Source organism: Poecile atricapillus, chromosome 6 (genome assembly GCF_030490865.1).
Source record: "Poecile atricapillus isolate bPoeAtr1 chromosome 6, bPoeAtr1.hap1, whole genome shotgun sequence".
Classification (NCBI taxonomy): Eukaryota; Metazoa; Chordata; class Aves; order Passeriformes; family Paridae; genus Poecile; species Poecile atricapillus.
In genome coordinates, this window is record NC_081254.1 from 32,573,077 (window position 1) to 32,598,788 (window position 25,712).

The window sequence follows — 25,712 nt, forward strand, 5'->3', positions numbered from 1 at the left end:
GCAAAGACTGTCCTTTGCTTCCAATGAGTTTCTAATTTTGATTTGATGATATCCAGCTGCGGAGATTTGGCCATGATATTATATAACTTGTGATATCACATCTATACAGTATTTTCCTCCCCCTCGACGGCTGGCCTTTTCATACACAACCTGGACTGCAGCATCCCATGGTTTCCCTGTGCAGACAGCCATGGCACGTGGTGTTTATGGATCCCTCTAAGGAGTGTGTGCAGTTACACTGTGTGCATCCCGTAACTCTCTGAAATACAGGAGGCAAATTTAAATTTTGCTGGAAATGCAACTTTTCCTTTCAGCTCCTTCTGCTCTCTCCATGGCTGGGAGCTCAGAGCAGAGCAGGTCAGAGTGTGGGCAGTCATGCTCCGGAAGGCCTTGCAGACACTGTTTTGTGGTTCCTTTTGTTCCAAGAATTTCTTCCAGCATTTGGCTGGAGCCAAGCCAGGCTTGTCCAACCCAGGAGAAGCCACCACCCCAAGGACTGAAGTCACCACGACCCGCCCCCACACACGGGAAGGTTCAGAACAGTCAGTGAAGGGCGGTCAGTGACCTCCTGTGACACCCTTTTATCAACAAGGAGCCTGAGAGGGAGGGTTTCCCAACCCAGGCCCAGAATATTTTCAAAGCAGAGTATTCAGTGAAGGTGAACATCTATTCATTTCCTGGAAGTTACCAACAGCAGGGGTTCATTCCCCATACCCTGCTGGAGACGAACTCAGACCTTCCCTGGGGGCATTTTTAATCCGAAACAAACCAAGCTGTGCCTGTATTGATTCTGCTGGCAGGCCCCTTCCCTCGGAAATGAGGGAATGTGGTATCTCTCAAGGGGTAATAACAAGGCTCCTTGCCTGGATACAAGAACGATGAGTGCTTCAGAAGTGCTGATGATTAAGGCCCGTGTTTAGGCCGCTTGGAAAAAAGCGCTCTCCGAGGCGAAGCAGCCACAAGCCAGCTCGCTCCGCCGCTCGCCCGCCTTCCGCCCACATGGCTGCCATGTGGGGAGGCCATGGAGAGCCCAGGCCAGCGCTGCTGGCAGGAGGATCCCGCTGCAGCCATGCCCGAGCACACGGAGGCCGTGTGATGCGCTGGGCACGCGGCACGGCCTGGCCGCTGCGGCGCGAGGACAGCCTGCAGGTAGACCTGAACATCAGGAGCACTGCCATGGGGTTTTTCATTCTCATTTAGCAAGTCTGCAACTTGAGCACGCTGCCAGTAACTCACAGGCTCGGCTCCCGGCGGAAGACAGTAAGACACAGGTGGGTTATGCGGAATGGCTGCAAACACAAAGGCTACAGGGCTACTTTCTGCCTAAACAAACTCTCCCAGCTTAAAAAGTATGATGAGGAGACTGTGGCCACCTTAAATAGTACCAGATTAACTGATAACTCACAAACACTTCAGCCAGTTATTCTTCTGAAGGGCTGCAGGAAGCACACCCGTGGCAGGGACAGCAAATGCCTTTGGCAGGTACTTCCCTGGGAATCAGGCAGAGCCCCCCTCTCGTTCCTCACAGGCCATGCATATGCATAGTTCCATATAAATCATGGGTCTGAACAACATAGAAGCGCTAAACAAAGTTAAAAGGTCACAGAAACACATTCAGAATGACATCTTATTCCCAGCTTTCAGTAAGCACATTATACATTGAGGAGCTGCCATTCCTTCTTTTCTTCATAAACCCAGGGTTTGGGTCCCCTCCTCCTCACATGCACCTTCTTGTCACATTTCTATCTCCAGATTCACTTCTGATGCAAATGATTCCAATGGCACTTCAGAAACACACACAGAAAACGCAGCCAGATGTCTTCCTTGGATTTCAGGAAGGCAGAGAAGTGTCAGAATTAAATCTGGATGGCTATGATGTTACCAAAAATAGTTTCTGCGCTCACCCTGTGTCTGTGAAGATGGATCCCAAGGCCAAACACAGAAATTAGCTTCCATATCAACATTTTACTGTCACTTTCATCGCCACGCCAATAGATTAGTTAAAATAACATCGTTTACTGGCATGGAGTGTTATTGCAAACAGATGTCATCATTAGGATAAAGACGAGTTCTACTATTTCATCCAGGAATTTATTCATGGAAATTTTGATTTTGCTCATTGAAATAAGAAACAGTTTTCAGTCTTTGAATTTTTCATCCCTGAAAACCCCTTTAGGGTGGGTTGTTAAGTTTTTTGTGTTGTTTTTCTCTCCCATAAAGAAGAAATCAGTATTTTGCTTGACATGACATAATTCTGGTGGTTATTTTCAGTTAAAAGTTTTCCTCCAGTGAAAGGCAAATGTTAGATGGAAAAATATCGATAATCAGCTGTAATTTCCTGTATATCTTTCATGATTGTATCTAATTGCATTCTGCTTCCTTCAACTCTTCTTCATCTAGAGTTGAATAGTTCTAGTATCAAATATATTTGTTTTTCCATAGTCATTGAGTCACCTCTGTGTTATTCAGATAAAGCTGGACATTCATTTGTAATGTTTGGGTTTGGTTGCCTTCCTTTTTTATGGAGTGAGTCTGCATGGATAATGGATACACATTTGACTTCATTCATTGGAAAGGAACGTGAAACAGTGCAATGTAATGAGATCAGCCACCAGAACACAGCAGCTCAGGAGGGGTAAAACAGGACTGGACCGGGCAGAATCTGAAATCTCAGTCCTGCTAGAATGAGAGGCAGTGCTCTGGCTGACTTCAGCAAGGATTCTAGGATTTCATCCTGAGAATTTAATAGTACTGCAGTTCTAAATTCAAGCAGAAATGCGTGCTCACTGGCGTAGAATAAGGTTTCAGTCCTGCACAAACAAAAGCCGATGAATTTAAGTAAAAGAATTTTGATCCCCTGCACTTTTTTATTTAATCTGTTTGCAACATATTAAATATTAAAAACTACATTGTACTAGATTTTAGGTACCTTTGAGAAATAACCACAAAAATCACCCCATACACAAAAAATGCAATGGTGCCCAATCTGTATTCTTACTCAATCTGCTCCTCAGATCCAGGAGAGAGCAACAAATCAGGTCATGTTTGGCACCTAATTTTGTGTAATATGTTGACTTATTGCTGCTCTCTGGATCTGTGTATTCCTCACACCATGACTAATAGGTTGTGCATAACTTCTATATGAAATTTGCAGTGTCCCCACTGCATGAGCCCTAGTGCCAAGATGGAAATTCCCAACACTCTAACACAGCCCTGACCTCTCTGCTCCTGCTCACATCAATGGAAAAGTTCCTTTAGACCTCAGTAACAGATGGTCAGTCACTAAAATCAAAATCCTTTGGAGAAAAAACCTACTACAATCTATTTTTAAAGGCCAAAATCCTTTTGAGTTCTCTTATAGTAGCTTGAGAATGGACACTGGCAAGAAAGGGCATCTTTGTAATGTAAGATAGATGTTTAGTTTGGGGGAAAAAATGGGAAGAACTTATATTAACAGCCCTAGAATGCACACAAAGTCAGCTTGACTCCTGGAAAATCCAGGAGGATCTCTGGGCACTCACAAAGAGCCTGGGGCAGGTGCAGGTGGTGCAGGACCAGCTAGGCAGCAAGGAGGTTCAGGCACCCAGATGCCCTGTAAAGCACTGAACTAAATCAGCCTGACTGCAAAGAAATAAAAAATACTGCATAAAGAAGGACAGAATGGTTGAAGCGACCTCTGGACATCCCCTGGTTCCACCCCCCTGCTAAAGAAGGTTCAGCCACAGCAGGTGACCTGGGATTGCCTCCAGGTGCTTGTGAATATCTCCAGGGAAGGAGGCTCCACGGCCTCTCTGGGCAGACTGTTCTAGTGCTCGATCACCCTCACAGTAGAGAAGTTTTTCCTCATATTCAGATGAAACTTCCTGTTTCAGTTTGTGCCCACGTGGTCGTGTCTTTTCCAGGATAAACAGCTTCAGCTTTCCTTGTAAGAGATGCTCCAGTCCCCACATCCTCCTCTGGACTCTGCTCAGCTGCTCTTTGTCTGCTCACTGCCACTAACCCTCTCCTCCTTTTCCCAGCACAGGGTGTTGTCACAGCTCTCTGGGATAGCCAGAATGGGCTGCAGAACAGCATTTGCCTTCCATCCTCACTCACAGCCCTGTGCTGAGTTGCTTAAATGCGTAAAAATCTTGATCCTGTATCTCCTGTGAGTGCCTACAGGGACCACCGCTGTGTCTCATTACACTGAGCTGGGAAAAGAGCAGGAGTTAGTTACCAACGGCAGAGCAGCCCCCAGAAACTCTAGCTGGAATTTCTATCTTCTTCTGCATTTGCCTTTACTGTAATTATGTTTCAGAATAATTTCTATGTCAATCTCCCACTTCCAAATATAAATGTCACTTCTCTTGCCTGGATTCAAAACAAACTGTCAGTGTGAAATAGCTTCTAACACGTTAATAATGAAATACCGTTTTACCCCCACTGAGAATAAAATGCTAGGACTAATCATACCATTCTAAAGGGCTTATAAATCAATAAACCAAGAGGCAGTGAATGAACAAAATGCTGATTGAAATCATAAGCACATCAAGTATCTGCAGATAATCAGTGTCACATGTTTAAAATAAAAATAATAATAAAAAAGAAATAGTTTTCCCTAAACATGTGGATACACACAGTGCCTTGCTAAATTTTATCCTCACAGCGTGGTTTGATTACCTCACCAAGGTAGATGAAAGCACAACTGACTGTTAGAAAATGAGGGCAGCAGATCACTTTGTGATGTGACATTCACAACCCAAGAGGTACAACCTCATAATAAACCGTTCCAGTAGCTGGGACTTCTCCTGTGTCTCTTTCCCCACTTTGCTGCTGGGATTGCAGCTGGCAGCCCTGAGCTGGGGCAGTTCTGGTGCAGTTTCTCAGGTCAGGGCTGTGTCACAGGGCCAACACCACAGCCACCAGCTTAACCCTTCATGCCTGTCTGTCCCACAGGATGGGAACTGCTGGAATCCTGTCACACCTCAGACCCCACTGCCCTCTAACCCAGCCTGGGCAGCTCAGGGCTCTGCCTCTCCCACCTGAAAAGTGTCCAACAGACTCTCCCATGCCTTTCTCTCCCTGAAGCACCTGTTTTGTGGCCTTTGGCCCCGTGGAAATTTTGGACAGCAGCTCCACAGGGATGCTCACCTCTGGTATCTTGTATAACACCCTCATTCAAAGTTGGCTCTTTTGGAGTCCTTAGCTGGATACACAACACACCTGAAAATCCACCCTGGGTGAGCCACACTCTTCCCCATCCCACTGAGGCTAAGGAAGATTCATAAGTTTGGTGATGAGGAAAGCTTTTGTCAAATTCATGGTATTCGCTTTAGTGATTCACATGACTACAGGTAAAGAATTCCATCCCCATTTGGTGGTGTCTGTGAAGATCTGATAAAAAAAATTTGTCAAGCCTCAGTTTCTAAGGATTGCCAAAATGCTGGCACCATGGAGGTGTCCAAACACCTTAGTTTGGGCCCAGGAGATCTGGCAGCACTATCCAGTGTTTGCAGGTGTAGCACCTCCTGTGAATGACCCTCCTGAAGAAAGGAGCAGCCCTTTGTCGACTGTCACTTGATCACCAAACCCACAGCTGCTCTCTCTCCATCTGTCACCCAAACCCCGTCCCTTTTGTCCCTGGAAAGGAGCCTGTGAGAAATCTCTGCAACTTTAGAAGTGGCACATTGCCATTTTTAGCAAACAAACCTTGTTTCAAAAGTAAAGGCTGGCACTGGATGTACAGAGAAATGTTAGATGCGAAACACCAACAGAGCAGCTCCTCGATTTTATGGAAACTGGTGACAGCAATTTCCTGTGTGAGAGTAAGAATGGTTCTTATTTACAGTCAACTCCAAATTATTTCCTCATACACTTTATTGAATGCTTCTTAAAGATAGATTCTGTAACCCTCATTGAATCTATTTCAAGAAAAAGAAATTTACATAATGCATCAAGAATCATCTGTAAATTCTTCCTCTGAATTTTGATGTAACTTATTGAATAAAATGCAGTAGAAATGAAGATGCTGGGAATTCATGACAGAGCTTTTAATTTTAAATCTCAGAGTAAATGAGCATGAGATTCTATTGCAGAAGAACTGTAAATTAAGTTAATTGATATTGAGATTAAGTCTTCTTTTAATTTATTTTGCAATACTTGATGTTAATAGAAACTTAGGTTGTATATTAGTCCAAGTGTCTGTAAAGCCTTTTAGAGTCATTATTCAATGATGGATGCATGTTTTAAAAAGTTTGCATTTCTGAATAGGTAAATGGATTAATTGAGAGAGGATCATGAAAAGCTTTGCAAATGTGTGTTGATGAACCTCTTAATAAAACATCACACAAAATGTTTTATTCACACAAGATAGGTAGTCTCACCCCTTGTTAATATTCAGCAAAGCTAAAATATTCCTGGGAAGTGGCATTGAGGCATCATGATCTTCAAGTGATATGGGGTAGGAACTTCTTTTAATAAAACCTTCTGGGGAAACACGCCATATCAGTGTTTAAAGTGTTTATCTTGTGTCACACATGTTATCCAAATTGTGTCACTGAAATGCTGCTGCCATTTGAACACTTCTCCCCAAGTGAAAGCAGCACTTCACAAGTGAGGTATCTCTTAATAGCTGCTTTAAAAACACAGTGGAAGATTCTCAGCATGGAGCTCTTTTCACCCTTTGCAAGATGACTGATATTTCTTCATCTCTTACTTTCTCTAATAAACATTCAATGAACCTATTTTTTCCCCAGGGGTGATGAACCTACAATTCTCAGCCCTTGTAGCAATGTGCACTTGTTGGATGCAGTTAACAGGGTAGCAGAGCTTTGTTGCACTGAGTACATCCTGCAGCCTTATGGAATTCAGGCACCCATCTTCCAAAAAGTATTCAGAAGCTCAGCCCCTGCTGGAATTCAGTGCCTAGGAGGTGGATGTTTCAGTAAAGCCAAGAAGCTGAAACATAGATTTTCAGATTTTTGTTTGCCTCCAGCTATACCAAAGCTCTTGAACCCCAACTCTGCACTGTCCTACATCTCATCACTGTTTGTCTGTTATTATTCATCACCAGTGCTTTCTGTCACTGGAAGCTCTAATTCTCTCAGGATCTCAAGTTGAAATTTTAGGTGACTGTGTTCGCATGCACAGAGGCAACCGAGGGCTCAGAGAAGATCACAGGTCACCAGGACAGTGTATGGAACTCATTAACAACAGAGCACTAAGATGAAAATATTTTTATACCCTGGGAAACAGAAAAAAGTTGCCTTGTACGTAACCTTGCAAAGTTTCACCTAAGTGCCCTTCCTCACAGTCCACCCAAGCTGTCACACTCCTGTCTCCAAGAGCCTGGGGACTGCAACCAAAATCCCTACTGGAAGATACTCTGCAGAGCCATCAGTCACATCTAAAGCACTCAAATGCTAGGAAATGTCAGGATTTAAGCTGCTGAGAGAACCTTATCTCTGCCCTTTTGTGTGTTTGTGCTGTACAGGGTAAAGCACTACTCCAGTGAGCAAAGACAGAGATCCTTAACTCCCTGTAGCAAAATGAGTGAATTGGGTCACTAATTCAAATGTTTAAAACATATCTACTGTCCCTTCAATAAATATTTAACACCTGCCTAATCACTGGCCCCTTCTGAAGTCACTTTGCAAATTTTTGAGCCATACTTCAAAGAAGGAAGAAAATTATTAAGTAACCTGCCTGGCAATAACATTTTTTCATAGAATGGAGCATTCCCTCTGTCCCCGGGCCACGGAGCACCTTGTAGGAATGAAAGGTAGATAAAGGCTGGCTTTGCTGTAGTTTCTCCATTCTGTAGCTTCCACTGACACCTGCTGGAGGCAGGCGCTATCATTTGAATTCTGTCTCCCGACTGCGATGGGCTGGGCACTGCTGTGTCCAGCTCTGGGACACCCCGCACAAGGAGGACATGGAGTGAGTCCAGAGGAGGTGACAAAGATGTTCAGAGATCTGGAGCACCTCTGCTGTGGAGACAGGCTGGGAGAGCTGGGGTTCTTCAGCCTGGACAACACTCCAGGGAGATCTGAGAGCCCCTTCCAGTGCCTCAACAGGTAGAGAGCGCCTGGAGGGATGGCAGAAGGGAGGATAACTTTTAACTGACAGAGAGCAGGTTTACATTAGACATTACTAAGAATTCCTTCCCTGAGAGGGTGGTGAGGCCCTGGCACAAGTTACCCAGGGAAGTGTGAGTGCCCCATCCCTGGAAATGTTCAAGGCCAGGCTGGGCAGGGCTTGGAGCCCTGAATAGGGGAATAGGGGGACAGTGGAAGGTGTCCTTGCCCATGGCAGGGTATTGAAACTAGGTGACCTTTTATGTCCCTCCTAACTCTTTTCATGTTAGAAATTTCAGCAGGCTTCTGATGAACATTTGAAGCAATCTAGGGAATTACACTAAAAAAAACAAAAAACAAAACAACAAACCATTAAAATATAGGCACAGTCCTAGAACTTTGAAAAACAGAAAATGCATGTCAATTTTTACAGTAGGTTGTTTATACTGGTGTAAAGTGTTCTTGCTCTGCTGATCCAGGGAACAGAGCCAGTCTGATAGACCTGAACCTTTCCTTCACTTCCAGATTAACATCACATTTTGTGCTTTTGTAAACACTAAGAGCTGTGTGAAACTGAAAATGCCTTTCCAGGATTATCTCACAGCATCTAGCTCATAGCACTAGATTTTCATTGAATTCTCAAGACTGGTGAAAAAATTAGAGGTCTGTACAACAAATTATTGCATTTAGAGTGCTGCCCAACAGGGGCCATCTAAGGTGAGGGTGGGGTTTTTTCCTTCTAAGAATGGAAGGGAGGTTGAATTTTTGGCTTAGCATCTTTTCATGTAAAGAGTTTATTACCTCGTGGCTCAAGTCGCCCTGGTCGCATCCAGGAGGTGGCAGTGGAGGAGCATCCATCCCTCCTCATACAGGGCTCAGGGTTCGGGACTCAGGGTTGGGGCAGCTCCACGGGTGTTTGGACATATTTGTCAGGTGCTGAATGATGGAACAAACCGTGCCTGGATTGTCCGCGCAGCCGGGCTCGGGGGAAAAGCAGAGAGAGAAATGCAGCCGAGGCGTTCTGATGTGTCCCTTACCAAGTGTGTCTCATTTTCTGCTAAAGACAGCAGGATCAGCTTGATGTCTTTTCATAAATAAACACTAAAAAAAACCTCCTATTTAATTTTTTGTTTGAGGGATATTTGGGTTTATTTAATTTTCTATAGAGTAGTTTCTTTCTAAAAGAAATAGGTCCTGGGTTTGGATTGAGAGGAGACAATGAACACCACCTAAAGTCACAGAGTGAGCTTTGGTACCTCCTCATCCAACAGGGAGAAAAGTGGGTTCTGCATCAGACTCTGACATGGCACAGGCCCGAAAGGCTGAATAAACAAGCCGGACTAATGAAAATGTAGCAATTTTCCTGCAATCCAGGATACTCTTTTCTGAACAAAAGCCACGACATGTGCTTGTAATGGAGTGACATTCATGCAGCACAACATTCAAACACACCTTCGAGCCAGAGCATGAAGATCCATTTCCTAATGCCCTGTCCCCTGACAGAGCAATTAAACAAAATGTTCTGTGAGAGCCAACCCTGCTGGAAAGGACTGTGATAAAGGAAGGATCTGCCTCCGCTAATGGCATGGACTCACTTCCCAAAAGCTGAAATCATGAAGTGACCATCAGTAATTAAGGGGCCTGACACATTCCAAAATTCCTTTTCCTATGGTACTGAGCCTTCCCTCTGAGCTGCACATGAAGTCAGTGGAACATTGATTCAGCACTTTCACAAACCCTTTAGCATGGGCACAAAACCCCAGGATTTTCTGCCATAGTGTGTGAGAGGCAACCTTCACCAGCTAACATTGCTGAATTTTAACATCATCTATCCATCTATTTTAACATCTCTTGTCCAGTTACATAGGAACACAGCAAAAACATCAACCATCACAAACAATGGAGCCTGTTATTTACTTCAGAAATAGTAAATAAATGCTAGGACCCAAATCACAGCCTATTTTAATGCAATTCCTGTCTGTGCTGGCAGACCAGGGTTACATTTCTGAAAATGTATTAGAAATAAATCACCAAAAGAGTCCAAATGAAGTGTAGTAAGTATGAATCCATCAAGTGTGAAGGGACAACAAAGACTGCCTTGAAGTCTCTGTGTGTCCTGCTCATGAAAAGCAACGAGTTGGTAAAGTTACCTTCTTCATCCTTTGCTGCGAATATTACATTAATTGGTTTTGCTTGGAGATGTACAGAGGAATTTGCACTAAAGGCAGATGAAAAGAGTCAGGAGAACAGGAAGAAAACAGCTTTGGAGAGATGTGCTGCTGGGAAACACCAGAGGGTACCTTTTGCTGGAGTGTGCTGGTGGGAACCAGTGTGGTGCTCCTGTTCTCCCCATGGTGAGGCTTATTGGGGTGGAGCAGGCTGCACCCTAAGGTCCTGCACAAACACAAAACACATTGTAGAATACCCAAGTCCTGGTTATAGATGAAGTCCATTGGCAGGGGGAGTTTTGATTGGGTTTTTATTTGTTGTCTGTTTTTATTTTAATGATCCTCCAGTTTTGGGGGTTTCACATTGTCTTCCTGGTGGGGTAAGGATGTAGGATGAAAGTGAGCTTTATGGGTTTGTGCTGTCCTGATTTGCACAGCTCTGTTTGGTGGCTATGCTAGTGGGCAGGGCTCTGCTGGACAAGCACAGATTTCCTTGGGGAGGAGTGCTCCTAGGTGTGCAGGAAGAGGGAGTGGCGAAAAATATAAAAACCTGTGATCTCTTAGCAGTTTAGCAGGTGGCTTAAAACAACAGCAGTAAAATTTCTGAGTGCTGGCAGGGATTTGCATGCAATGGGCTCCTCAAAGATGTGTGATGCATCCAAAGGGTGAGGCAGATTTCAGTGGGGAGAGAATTGCAGCATGGCTGGAAAGCCACACAACAGCACTGAAATTCACATTCTCTGTCCCAGGCTTTTCAGCATTGCTGGCATGCCAGTGGTGGTGAGGCAGTGAGGGGTTTAGAATTAGGAGCTGTCCTGAATTGTCCTTCCTGGCCTAACGTGCCCTCCTTCTGCAGGTGTGGACCATGCTGGGGAGGGACTCTGAGCTGTCCTGATGGCTGCACACTGCAGGGCTGCTCTGTGCTGCCTGATTGCAGCCCAAGCAGCCTTGCTGTAGAGCTGGCACCAAGCCACAGCACAGTCACGAATGTCACAGCACTCAAACTCCTCTGTGTGATCCCTGTGCCCTCGCTCTGCTACATTCTCTCCTGCAGATTTTGGGTTTTACTTAACATAAATTCTGTAGGACTTTGCTTCTAGCTGTTCTTTTGACAGTAATGGACCATTAACTAACTGGAGATAAAACTGAAAGCATAAATCCCTCTCCTTTAGGGAAATAGAAAGTAGGTTTAGGATGCAGGCCATGAAAGGCCAGAGTTCCTGTAACCTCAGACAAGGCCTGATTAACTGTCCCTGCCAGGCATCCCCACCTGGGCCAGGTGAGGAACAAGAAAGCAGAAATTGAGGTTTATGCTGCAGAACTGTTTGCATCTGCCAAGGGAAAGTCTTTAGTCCTGATGTTTGAGCTTGCTTGCCAGGCTCTTCCCTGTAAGACAGTGAGGGCAGTCTGGGCTGCTAAGGAGTTCTCTCCAGAGACTGATGCTGCCTCTGATTGCAAGTTGGATGTTTTCATCTTTATTGAGACATGGTGAGATGAGAAGAGCCAGAGCTTTGTTCATGTCAGAGGTGAGGGAGGAAAAGGGCCCAGGGGAGTGCCCAGACTGCTCCCAGCCAGGCAGTGGGATGAGGTGATGAGGCAGCTCTGCAGCTTGGGGTGCACCAAGCCCAGTTCCCTGTCCTTTCCCTGGGGTCTCCAGTAATGTAGAAGGGCTCTGCTATGTGTCAGTGGGAGTGAGTTTGCTGATGACTCCCTTCACTAGACCTTGAGGTCAGCGCCTACTGATTAAAAAAGTTAATTACCTATCTCTTGCAGGAATGACTCTATTTTCAAGGTCTCCCAGGCCATTAATCAAGCATCTTCTTTTGAAAGCTGTTTTAATTAAAAGTAAGTCATCATTAGAGGCAGGGTGGCCAAGTCAGAGGGGGATGTCTTCAGAGACCTCGCTGGTCTCTGCTGTGGGGAATGGAGTGGTTTATGTTTATGCAGCCCCCACCCCCCAGCCTTCCCCCACTCCTGGTGGTTTATAAGTATTCTTTTTTAAGTGTCCAGCTGAACATTTAAAACACTGTTTAAAATCTCTAATTTACAGGCAAATCTTCAGAAGAGTTCAGTCATCTCTTGGTGCTGAGGGTGTTTCTGTCTGCAGCAGCCCCCACTGCTGTGCTTTGGGGCCAGCCACAAAGGCTAGAGTGAAAGACTTAAAATGCCAAAGCTCCCCGCCAAAGTTAGATATTTTGTCTGTGGTTTAGTATCTTCTCAAGTTAATTTACTGATTTTATTAGCGAGTCTCTCAAGCCCCCTGGTCGTGTCCAGGAGGTGGCAGTGGAAGAGCATCCATCACTCCACAAACACAGGGCTCAGAGCTCACGGCTCACCAAGGGCAGGATCAAGGGCTGCTGCACATCACAGCACAGCCAACAGCTGCAGTTCAGGGTGTTTTAACAGGTACCTCCTATCTGCCATGCCCCAAGTGCCAGAATCTGTGGCTCCATAGTTAATAACCTGGAAATGCGTGAGGAAACTTGTTCACTCGAAAGCCAGGAGGAGAAAAGCTCTTCTGCGTGTGTAATTGCTAAGAATTAGATTTCAAGATGGTTTTAATCATTTTAATTACTCAAATGAGTAAAACATCTGCATATCAAATCCACTACAAATGACTAAAACCATACAGGATTCTCACAGTGAAGCAAACTAAACAGAATTGTTCCAACATCATGTTTTGAGTTCATATTTTTCAGTGATCCTGTAGCCCCCTTTTTAACAGCTCTCATGCTGGGAAAACTGCCTCCATGGAAATGCACAAGGAGGTATTAAAGAACTGGAAAGTTTCACATGGCCTGAGCCTGATTCATTTCATTCCAAAATACTGCAGAAGGATATGACACAATTAATGTCAGAACCACCTGGGGTTATCTTAGGGAAGTAATTCGGTGTAAATAAGCATCAGAAGACTGGGAAGGAGCAAATATATTCAGTTTTTAAGAATGGAAGAAAAAGAAGAATTAGCTTACCTTCAAATACCAGAAAAATATTGGAAAGGACAAAGTCTTTGTGAGCAATGAAAGAAAACAAGGCAATGAGGAAGAGTCAAATGGATTTTTCAACTGCAAATGCTCTCAGGACAAACTCAATTCTCTTTACAAATGGGCTCTGGGCCTGGATTGAGAGGAATAATGAATACCATCTAAAGTCACAGAATGAGCTTTGATACCTTCTCATTGAAAAGGGAGAAAAGTAATCAGTATAGATTTGTCTCTTTGCTCAGGCAGATCCCAGGTTTGCAAACAGAGGACACATGACATGGTCTGAAGATTGTGGTCCTCTAATGCCTCTATTAGATGGCCTGGGCAAGAGAAAATGGATGAGGTAATTTCAATACGAGCAAGAGACCCACTTGGAACAAGAAAGGGGATCATAAATCCATGGGAATGAAATCTGAAACATTTTTAGAAAGAATGTTAACTGTGGACAGCATTTTAGGACTGTGAAAGAAATGTGAGGTCTAAATTATGTGGAATGTCAATTTTTTTCATGCACACACAAATATTTTTTATCAATTTTCATTAATAATTTTCTGTATTTATTTTCCCAAGAGATTAGAAAATACTTTTTTACTCTTTTTTTAATAGGCTGCTTTATTAGTGTCAGATTATTGCTTTAATCACTGTCTTGCATACGTAGGCTCCACCTGGCTTCATGTAATTGCATCTCCTGATGACACAACCTTGGGAAACTTGTTGTTTAATAAGCTGAACCCTCTCTAAAACACTCCCATCCAGCCCAGCCTGCAGCAGCAGTATCAGTGTTTGGCAGGGGGGTCCTGTGTGTGTTTAAAGGCTCTGGCAGGGCTGGGGGGCAGCTGGTGCTGGTGGAAGGGCACCATGGTCATCAGAGGGGGAGCTCTGTTGGGAAATGTGATGTAAGGGTTTCTGGGGGTAGGAAAAACAGGTTTTGTTTCTCTAATGAAGAAATAAATAGTGAGAAAACAGCTGACTAACAGGTTCCAGGGAAAGGAGGAATAATTTACAAGAATACTTTGATGAATAAAGACCCAGCCACTTTATCAAATGTGTTAATGCTGAATGCTGAAGGGAAACTGATATTAATTTCTTGTGAAGAGATGGTGCTTGACAAACCTATTAGCTCCAATTCAGAGTCTAGTTTTAACTCTGTATTAGGATGATAAATACATGTGCTCTGCCTCATGGTGGACTCCATCCATGTGGACTCCAATCTCCCTGAGCTGTTTGGAGGAGATATTTCAGATCTTGGATTCTTCCTCATTCTAGAAACTGTACAAAATGTGTGGAGGGAGGGACTGATGCATCCTGAGGGCCTCTGATCTAGAGGGGGAAACAAGACAATGTTTTTCTCATTCACAAAAGGGATTTTGGGAATATTGTATAGCAGGAAACAGTTGGAACTTCCCATGTATTCTATTTTCCCTCTGCTAATGCAGTTTAATCTGTAGGGCTTGCCATTTTTACTACTGTTTTTAAATAGGTGAACTGTGAAACTCAGTCTAGCTCCACATAACCTTTTGTCCACCTCACTGGGTCTCAATATTTGAACATATATAGCTTCAGTTTTAGAAAGCTGTACTGGCACTCTTCATTTAGTTTTCATTCATAGCTGCTTAAAAATTTTAAAACTATTCTTGTGTCAATCCAGCCTTCCACCCCTGTTTTTAAATACCTCATGTTAGGACTGGAAAAGAAAGTGCTTTCCTAATTACCTCTATTTTCAGCACTGCAAATTAAGCTGTTTGTTGAACATCATGCTGCAGATCCAGCTAAATAATTTTAACACTAAAAATCCTGTGTATTTCCTTCTTGCCCTCAAAACTTTTGTGCTTTTCTGTTTATTCAGCAAACCCATAATGGTTTAGAAAGCTACCAAATATTCCTCTCAGACATGCCTTCTTCAATGTTGAACAAACAGGAGAACATCTTTTAGCCCTCTTAAAAGTCATCTAATCCCCAGGAACCAAGGCATTTTAAGAACTATTAATTTTTTTATGTGGATCCATTCCTTTAACATGTTAGGGGTTTGGGGTTGGTTGCTTGGTTTTTCTGTTGGGTTATAGATTTCATGTATAGAGAAGATATTTAGCCTGGGGCTGCTGGTTACTGTACCACTTTTGGAAAGCAGATCTGAACTAAACCCACAAATCAGATTTAAACTTTTTAAGAGTGAGTGAATGCAGGGGAGCATAGAGAACATCCCAAGGCACTTGTCTGTGCAATGCTCTAGGCCAGGTTTCACCCAAAACGTTGAATGCAGATGTGCAGAGTAAGCTCCTGCCTGGCCTGGACGAGCTCTCAGCCCCTGCTGAGGGTGCAAAGGGAAGGTGTGACTTCAAATCCTGCATCTCTGAGTTTGGGTGACTCATACTGAGCTGAAGGGAGATCTCTGCATGGAAAATAATAGCCTGAAATTCAAGAGCCTTTCCTTAAAATAAGTGAGGAGGGAGAGGGGGAGGAGGTAAGTCTTCTCGGGGAATAGTGGAAAGATAACTTTTCAGTGTTCTGACGGCTTTATCCAACCAATGATTTCAGGATCTGGGCAGTCTGGTATTTAATCCCCATTTCTTCTAAATTTTCGGGTGTTACCGTCATTTAGGCAGCACTTACAGGTGGGTAGTGCCATTCCAAACTACTTCATGTGAACAGTTTCATCATTTAGCAATAAACAAAGAGTGCTAAGAACTGTGAAATAATGCAAGTTTTGTCAGACACTGTTACAAGGGGGGTTTTTTTGAGTCAGAACTCTTTGGAACAGTGCTTTTCACAATGCCTTAAAAGCAAAGAAACCCATATTTTTGTCACTGCAACAAAACACAGGTCTTCAAAATCTTCCCTGCACTTTGTGTTGTTGTCAGAACTTTGACAGGTGATGATTTGCATTTCCTCTACCCTCAGTCTGTGACAATTTTCCAAGAGGAGACAGTATCAAAGCAATCTAGAATTAGCTGTGACAAGTGACAGTTGCATGGGTGGCACAAAAGGCTTTTACAAATAGACATTATTTTATACAACAGACATTAATACATGTTTTAATGAAGAAGTGATTCACAATGATAGTATAATTGATTTGTTAAGATTAAACAGGTCTGCCATATGCTGTCTAGTGCTTCAGATGGTTTCAAATTTATTTTTCTTTTTTTAATCTATGCATATTAACAACAGATGTTGAATTTTAAAATGATCCAATAATTGAGGGGAAATCATTCCAAAGCTGAGTGATAATTTTGTCATGTTAATGATTTGAAATATTTTGTATGTGTTATATATTGAATATTTGGCTCATAACTCTTGCACATGATATTTAATTTTTGTCACCTTAGTTCCTCCAGCATTTCCTCTAGTTGCTGAGGAGTGGGTTGAGCACTTGCCTTGGAACTCCATCCCAAACCTTTCCATTATTTTTGTTAGAAAACCCCTTTGACAAGTGCATCTGCCCTCAACTCCTCTGCCTCTAGACTGCACAGAAATGGGATGTGGACCTCACCCTAATGCTCCTGCTTTTGCCTGGCTTGCCCCTGTTGCACTGAGGGGAGGGAAGAAAGATACCACAAAGCAAACACATGGAGCTGACACGCCACAAGTGAGGGACCAAGAAGGCTTGAGTGGCTCCTACATTCATTCAGGAACAGCCTCTGGGTGATTACAGATTTACCCTTTGGCTGGTATTGTTAGCTTGAAGTTCAGAAATTTGTTTTTTTTTCTTTCTTTGTTGCCCTGCACGGGCCCAAGATGGGGTTGGCTCACAGCACAGTCTGTGCTTCTCCTTCCCACTCCCAAATTGGAGCTGTGGGTGGTGGCAGCCTGGGACAGTGCACCGTGACTCCTGTGTCGTTTGCTCTCACATTTTCACCTGTCTTGTGGGTGTGATGGAGTAAACAAACACATCTCCCTGTGGCTGAGAAGCTCTAGGAAGAGGCACAACACCTCGAGCCGATCAACCCCCCCAGAGCAGAGCTGCCTCAAGCTGAGCACGTCACTTTTCTGGTGATGCTGCTGGGGAGAACCTGAGCTGCACTGAGTGATCCTCAGCCTCACACCCAGCACCAGCTCCTTCCAAACCACAGCATTCAAACCCCTCCTGCTGCTGGGAGCCACAAGCTGCCTTTCCAGCATCTGGAAACCCAGAGCCGAGCTCAGCAGCAGGGGCAGATCCCATCTCCACGCTGGAAAGCCATAAGCTTCTCTTTGCAGTCCTCTTGCTGCTGTGTGTCTCCAGTGCCTCATGGAAATGCAGAAATTGTAGGAAATGTAGGTGTAGAGATTTTTGCCATTATCTCCTTCTGGATATTCCCTGCATAAATTAAAAAAAAAAAAAACACGGGGAAATTACAATGTGATAATTAATATAAACAAGATGCAAAGGATGGAGAGCCCAGTCAGCTGCAAATAGATAGCAGTGATCCCAAATTGATTTCCAGTGGGCTGGAATCAGGGAGCTCTTGAGTGTGTGTTTTATTATTTATATAGATTACTAGTTTCATTAACTTAATTGGACAAAGCAAGCTGTAGAAAGGGAAAGTCAATCCCATCTGCTTCTTGGTGAAGAGAGTAAATTTATAGATCCTAAAGGGACATAACTCCCAATGAGATACATTTGAGCTTCATGCCCTTAATATCTCAGATTTTGCCCTGTAGGGAGGCAGCCTGACTATCAAGTAATCAGTCCTGAATCATTTAGGTTGGAAAACACCTCTAAGAACATCAAGTTCAGCTGTTAAACAAGCACTGCCAAGCCCACAACTAAACCATGTCTCCAGGTACATCTACACATGTTTTAGTCCCTCCAAGGATGGTGAGTCCCCCACTGCCCTGGGCAGCCTGTTCCAATGCCTGACCAGATATTTGGTGAAGAAGTTTTTCCTAAAATCCAATCCTTGTGTAAATCTCTATGGTTTCTTAAAAGAAAATGCCAATATTCCTAATTTCAGTGGCAACAACCTTGAGGCTCCTGCTTCCACTGAGTAGCTGATCAATAGCTTCAAAAGTCTGGGGCAGAGTTAGGAGAGCAGGGAAACAACTAATACAAAATTTTATTGAAATCAGCCTGGGGAAGCCTGTTCCATCTGGTTATGTCACCAAACAGCAAGAATAAACTTCAAACCTGCTCCTGAGACAGGGATTGTGATAATGCTTTCCAGAGGAAAAGTCCCATTAGTATAGGATGGATACCTCAGATGCATCTGCAGCTCCTCCCTGGGACTTTCAGTGAAGCATCTTGTTGCTGTGGAGAGAAATCAGGTACAAAGGATCAGAGTTAGTGATGGTTGTGACCCAAAATGAGGTCACTGAGCGTGGGGAGAGGTATTTACTTGAGGTAAACATAAAAGCCAGAGCTACAAGTGTCAGGCCAGGCTAGCTGCAGATCCCCACAGCAAATGGTTCAGTTCAGAGCTTGTGTGTCTTGCAGAAGGAAGAAAGAGCTTTAGAAAGCTCTCCCTCTCTGTATTTTTTCCATTAGGCAGAAACACTTGCTTTGACCCTTGAGCAACCTTTTCTCCAGGGTAAGGAGGAGGAGGAATGTGATTGTTTTTTTCTGAGAAAAGAAAAAGATAGTGAGCAGTGAGATGGGAGGGCTGAGGGTGAAAGTTTTTACTACATTTCTTCATGCAGAAATGGCCAGGATGGCAGTGGCTTTACCACCAGCATGTTGTTTTTGTCCCCTCTTCTCGTCTGGTGGGGAGATTGATTGATGCATTGTACAGTTCTCTCCGGTTTTGCGCTTTTCTTCCCCGGCTGCAGGTGCACCATTTTCACCATTAGACAACTAATTATAACTCACCACTGACACCTCAACAAGCAAAGTTTGCTCCTTTAAAGCTGTACAGAGCACCTGTTGCTCAGCAGGTATGAAAAACACCAGCTTTCCCCAGTGCACCTCTGAGCTGAGAAGCACTCACCCTGCTCCTGTCAGTAATGACCCTTGACAGGAGCTGCTTTTGCCCACCCAGGTGAACTGCCATTCCCCAAAAGTGGTACAAATGTAACCCTGAGTTTTCTGCAGCCAACAACAAGGAAAATTTATTTAAGGCGATGCATTACACAGACCAGTTAATCTTTGGTGACTGTTCTGAGTAGATATCCCTGAGGTGGGGGAGAGACCAACTCTACCTGACCCTAACTGGGGTTTTGTTGTTTTCCTTTGGCTGCCTGATTTCAACTTTAATAAGCTTTGGCCACTCCCTAATCTTATTCCTGATCAAACACTGACTTATTTTCTATGTGTTCCATGAGTACATTGCCTTTTAATGCCAGCCCCGCTCTTGATCACAGGAATAGCTTATGTTTGATCAAGCTGTAGTGTAGTAAAAAGGTTTATCAAGTTTTGAACTGAACTACTCTACAAAATAAAAGCATGCCATGATTTCTTAAACTGCAATTAAAAAGTATTCCACCAAAACTGCTTCAGTGATGAGCCCTGGTCCTTCCAAGAACTGCAGCAGTTCCCTGGAGAGGGGTGGAGATTATCAAACACATTTCACAAGACAGCTTTCAATATATTTATTTGCATAACTGGACTACAGAATGCATCAATGTGCCTCTAAATCTTATTATTGTTTATTACTCAGGATATCAGTCAAAACAATAATTAAATTGGGCAGAGATTCTTGGGGTTCAGTTAACAGAATTGAGACTCAGCAAATGTGGCTGTGCTTTGTTCTCTGCCCTGTGGAACCCCCAGACCTCACGCTCAGGACTGGACTTCCTTTGTGCAGAGAAAGCCTGGAAAAATGGCATTACAGGACTGAGGTGGACCAAGGGGGCTGTGGAGGAGAGAGAAGGAGCTTCAGGAGCCCACAGCTGGGGAATGCAGATCATTTCAGGGTGCATCTGAAACCCTGCTAATGAGGAGAGCCTGAAACAAGGGCAGGCCCTGAGCTCTCTGCTGCAAATTCACATCCTGACAGAATCAAGGCATGCACAGGTTAAACCAGCACTTAGAGGGTGCCAGCTGTGCTGGGCATCTCCAGAAGCTGCCAGACCTTGGTACTGCTCTAACAGCAGCTCCAGAGGCAGCTGGAAGGGCGATATTCCCAATGCATCCATCACTGTGGGAACAATCTGTGCACTGAGCAGTCCTTCATTTCTGACTCAAGGACAACCAAACAGAGAGAGAAATCCTTGTTTGCTTCATGCAGCTCTCTGCAGTCACCCTCTCCAGTCACTGTCATTCAGGAGAACATGAATAAACCAAACTGCAGTGATGGTAAATGAGGGAAAAAACGAGGAGGAAAAGATCCCAGGCCTGCTGTGGTTATGAAAGTCTGGGAAGATCCCACTGGGCTTTGGATCCTCCTGGGTGACAGCACTGTGTGTATTCAGTTCAGGAGGTTGTAGACCTTATGAGCTGCCTCAATGTTAATTAACCTTTACAAACTGAAAAATTAGCAGTTTGAACTTGCTTAATTCCACAGAAGAAAAATCTCTAAAAATCAACATTTTTTTGTTATTTGAAGCTGCTTTTTGCATTGTTGTTTCAGTGCTCTCTTGCTGTCCTGCTCTGTGACTCTTTAAAAGAGTCCTGAAAATGAAACTGAAAAGCTTTTAAAATTAGGTTGGTTTGTTTGGAAGTGGGCTTTTTGACTTTTCAAAGTGACCACTTATTCAAGTAAGTTACTATACTGAGTTTCAAGGAAAAACCATTTCCTGAAATTCAGCAAAAGCAAAACATTCTTTTGAAGGTCACTCAAATCTTTAAACTGAGCTAAGCAAGGCAGACACACATAATCAGAGTGCATGCAAGTAATGCCAAATTTAAATGAACCTTCTTCATTCAGTGCCTCTGTAATCAGCTCTTAATGTCCTCATCACCAGGAGTAGAAAAACTTGAAATTGAAGGAAGTTTGTGAAAAGAAATTTCAAATGTTTTCCCAACACTTTTCCCAGGGTGTGCATATGGATCTGGGGGATTTTTTATCAGATTAATTTTACTGAAACACAATGAGCAGAATTCTTTTCACAGATTCACAGTGGGAGTGCATTTACAAACCAAAGCAACCATCCTTTCTCTCCCCTCCCCTCATGCCCATTGGTATTGCCCCCAGCAGAGACATCTCTGGCCTTGTGCAGGTATGGTCAGAGAGATGCCCTTGCTGACCATGGCCAAAACTGCCCCTGGACTGTGCTGCTTTTTTGGCTGATGTCAGTTCAGTACCAGGAAGTTTCTCATGCTATCCCAGACTCCAGCTGAGCAGGTTGGAAGGAACCTCTCAGAACCGATATCTGTTGTCAGAACTTTGTCCTGTACACCTAACTGTTATACCAGATATTTTCAGGGAGGAAGAGACTAGAAACCATTAGGTTGATTATAGCTTCTGACTCCCTTTGAAAGGTGAATGTCAAAGGAAATTGTTTCTTCCCAAAAGACTCCTCCAAAGTAGAGTGCCTGTCCCTCCTCTCTGTTTGGCAGCTCTTTCTTTGACTGGCCATGTAATGCTCATGCTTGGCTCAACATCCATGGCCCCTTCACCCTTCTGTCTCTTAGGGCACCTCCAGAAGGGCAGAGCCAAAGCCTCTGGCTCTCTCTGGAGATCAAAGCTGATGGCAGCATTGCCACATGTCAAAATCAGTTCCTCAAGGAATGAATGGGGCCCATCCTGGCACTGACAAGGCTGTGAGGACAATGCAGCTGACTTGCAGTAGGGTCAGAGAATTGGGGCTCCATGAGGCAATGGCCCTAACCCAAAAAGGACTACAGGAGTGTTGTGAGTCCTCTACCCTAGAGCCTGTGCCAAAGAATGGTAGACACACAAATTTAATTTTTACCCAATCCAAAACTCTCCCTCTTTGAGGTATTTAGGTTTCATATTCCTCCTTGCTTCTCTTTGTCTCCAAAACCCATCTTTGTACTGACAGTAATATCCAAAACAGATAGGAAGGATCCCTGTATCTTATTGTGCTTACATCTCCTTGGCTTCTAACTCCAGTCAAAGAAATAAAGATATTTTTGAGGCATGACATCTGCCTGTCATTCTCCATTAGAAGTAGAAGTGCTGGGGAAGATGCACACGGGACTTGTGTTGTTATAATTGAGCCCTAAGGGCAAATGTCAGGAATGAGGGCTAATTAAAAGCAGAAAAGACTTACAATGTTAATATACAAAGGAGGTGCACTCCCACCAGCTCTCGTTTACAGCACCACACTGGCCATAATGCAGTTTGTAGCGGGTCCAATTTTCTTCTTCCTCCAGGCAAACATTTTTTTCAGCTCTCCCCTGAAGCTGTCATGGAGCCAGGCATAGAGGAAGGCATTGGTACAAGCAGACATCATTGCAAACCAGTGGCACAGCAGCTGGATGAAGTTGAAGTACTGCTTGTCAATCAAGCTGATGTCGATGTCCTTTATCATGTTGAAGATGTGCAGGGGCAGCCAGCAGACTCCAAAGGCTGCCACCACTAAGACCAGCAAGCGAAAAGTCTTTCTCCTCCTGGCACGGTCCCACTCAGCTTGGCCCTGGGTGACATTGCCTGGGACTACCCGGTTCTTCAGCTTGACTGAGATCCTCAGGTAGGACAGGGAGATGACAGCCAAAGGCAGCACATAGGTGATGATGAGGGTGCTGTAGGCATAAGCCAAGCGATCTCTTTTCATGTGGAACCAAAACTCCTCGCAGATGGAGAAGTCCAGCTCCGGGAACTCTGCATGGTAGGTGTGGACCAAGGCTGGGGCAGCCAAAGTGCAGCTCAGCAGCCAAATAGCAGCCAGGATGTAAGCACAGATGGGGATGGTGAGCCTCCTGCGGAACGGGTACACCGTGGCACAATACCTGTCCACAGCTATGACAGTCAGGGTGAAGACAGACACAAACACGGTGACAGGTTGCATCAGGAAAACAAAGTAGCACATGAAGCGCCCGTAAACCCAACCCCGGGGCTCAAAAGCATAGGCCAGGGTCAGGGGCACACAGGTTGCACACATGAGCATGTCTGAGAAAGCCAGATTGCCTACCAGAAAGTTGGTGACATTGTGCATTTTTTTTGTCTTGCAGATGACATAAATGAGAAGGTAATTCCCAATGACTCCAATAAAAACCACCAGCGAGTAGCAGGGGATGATGAGTGGCTTGAAGGACTGAACAAACTGGAGCCCCGAGAATAAATTGCTGGTGTTGCTGTGAATCGCAGAGAGGAAGCTTTGGGAGGTTAAATTGTCCGAATTCATCGTTTTCCTCCTTTTGTTGTCTGCCGTCAGCTGAGTGAAGTAGTTAGCACCGCGCTGCTCCCGCGCTCAGTCAGTGGGATAATGAATGGATTCCTGGCTGTCCAGAGGTTACCACATGGATGGTAAACAAGCAGCCGTAAATGTAGAAGGTGAACTTGTAATCCTCGAGAGGCAGCTTTTAGCAATTTCTAAGAAAAATCAAATACAACCAATTTCCATTAAAGTCCTCCTTTAGTATTTACTATTAAATCTAGCTTTTGACAGCATGCCACTTAATAAACATTTAATGCAGTGAGTACTTACTGCTGTGGGTTTGTAATCCCATATGATTTTCCTGTGGATGCCAAGAAGTGCCCTAGATGTCTGTCTTCTGCAAATCCAGGAGAGAGTGTGTGTGTGTGTGTCAGAGAGAGAGAGAGAGAGAGAATATATGAGTGAGAAAGAGGGCGATGCGCATTTACAAGCTAAGTGGAGATCACTGTTTTTAAATAGTCTTCACTACTAGGTCGTGACAGATTTGTGTATAAGCTTTTATCCCCATTGGCTGCCCTGGGTATTACGTTGCTCTTTGTGTGTTTTTTGCTGATAGTAATTAGTTCTAGAATATCCTTTCAAAAATACCCTTCTCCTTCCAGTGCATCTATAATTGCCCCTCACAGCTAAAAATCAATTTACTTTCATTAACATTAGCCTGCACAGTATCTAATCCCAGATTCTCTTTGCCAGAGCCTCCAGAGTATCCAAAAATACTACCTGTAATTTTGTTGCTTTTGTTGCTTTGTAATTTATGTGACTGTAAACCAGAATTTTAATCACATCCTGAAGGCAAATAAATGTTTGTGCCACTAGAGGGTCTCAGCTATGTACCTGAGAACGAAGTTAGGATTAGAAATGTGCATTTAGCTTGAAGCACAAAGGATCTTATTTTACTTAAATTTATTTTCCACTGGTGCTACAATGTTTGCTCACCCACTATGACTATTTTCAGTAGGATTTACACATCTTTAAAAGAAAGCAAACATGTGAGCATCTCAAAGGAAATATTAGCATCCAAATGGGTTGGATTGTAAGGGTTTACCTGCAGAGAACTGCAGAATACAGAAAATATTTTGGTGTTTCTTTATTCCTGTTTTAGGTTTTTTAACCTTTTCTATACCAGACAAAAGTACTAACCTGTCTGTAAAACAATCTATAGTTGTTTTGCTTGGTTGAGACATTAGAAAGCTAAAAAATCAGGATAAGTACTTACAGAACATTTAATTAGACATCTTCATCCTGCTCTTGTCTGTTGTCCTAATTCTCCCTTAACTCTTTTCCATTTCAGCCCAGGACCAGGACCTCATCTGGTGAAAAACAGTGAAAATCCACGGCATCCATTTGTACTGGCTACAGAAGCTTAAAAAAAAAAATCCATGGAGCAGCCTAACTTCTGAATGCTTCAGAACAGATAATATTGTTAGGTTCTGCAAGACACTCAGGGGATTTTGACACAATTTTAAATTACAGTTTATGTCCTAGTCAGTTAGACTTCGGAAATATTAACCCTTTATTTTCTAGGAGGCTATGGGCAGAACCATATCCTTTTGACTGGATATCATTTAACATAAATGAGAAGTTTAAACAGACTTCGTCTTTGTCCTACTCCTTTCCCTAATCCTAAAACAGAAGCTAATCTTGTGTAGCCCTTGTTCTGATCAGAGACCTGCTTGTGAAGGATGGGAAACTCAAACATAGCAAGTGCTGGTTGTGTGCTGCTGCATCCAGGGCTAGATCATGCCCTGGACTGGACCATGGCTGCAATTCCAGCCTGAGGGGAGAACGAACATGTAGCCCTTTTGCTCAGGAATGTCATCCTTCCCTTCATGGCTACAGCCACCTACCCATGACCCAGACTAAAACTGGGATGTTATTGCCCACTTCAGAGTCCAGTCTCACCTCTTTGAGCTCTATGGGACCTGGGAGAATACGGTACCTGTTTATCTCTGTGTACCCAAACCCAGAATAGGAGAGGGACCTGAGGGTAGAGGTTGCAGAGAGGCAAGGAGATAGGAAATTCCACAACCACACTGCTTGGTGATAAGAAGCATGCTGCAGAATTCCTAAACCACATAAATTCAATTGCTCCATTTAATGTGGGAGAAAAGCATGGCCTGGTTTAAAGTAAGATTGCAGTAGGCTTTGTCCATGGCCTCTCGTAGAAGCCAAGGCATAAAAAAATGAAGGGGGGGTATATAGAAAAGACCTATATATATATATATAAAAGGCCTTCATACTGCCCACATCCTACTGGAATGACAAGGCTTGTGTGAGGAAAGAAGCCCCACAGTAATATCATTGCAAACAAA

General features: G+C 43.8%; 1 protein-coding gene across 1 annotated transcript; it reads right to left on the reverse strand.

Moving 5' to 3' along the window:
- Positions 1–22,314: 22,314 nt before the first annotated feature.
- PRLHR (prolactin releasing hormone receptor) lies at positions 22,315–23,549 on the reverse strand. Its single transcript, XM_058841924.1, has one exon. It carries the CDS (start codon positions 23,365–23,367, stop codon positions 22,336–22,338), a length of 1,032 nt encoding a protein of 343 aa, XP_058697907.1. The 5' UTR covers positions 23,368–23,549; the 3' UTR covers positions 22,315–22,335.
- Positions 23,550–25,712: the final 2,163 nt, after the last annotated feature.

What these genes read in the sequence shown, in the direction of transcription:
- PRLHR (XM_058841924.1), bottom strand. Translation starts at nt 23,367, where the DNA reads ATGAATTCGGACAATTTAACCTCCCAAAGCTTCCTCTCTGCGATTCAC.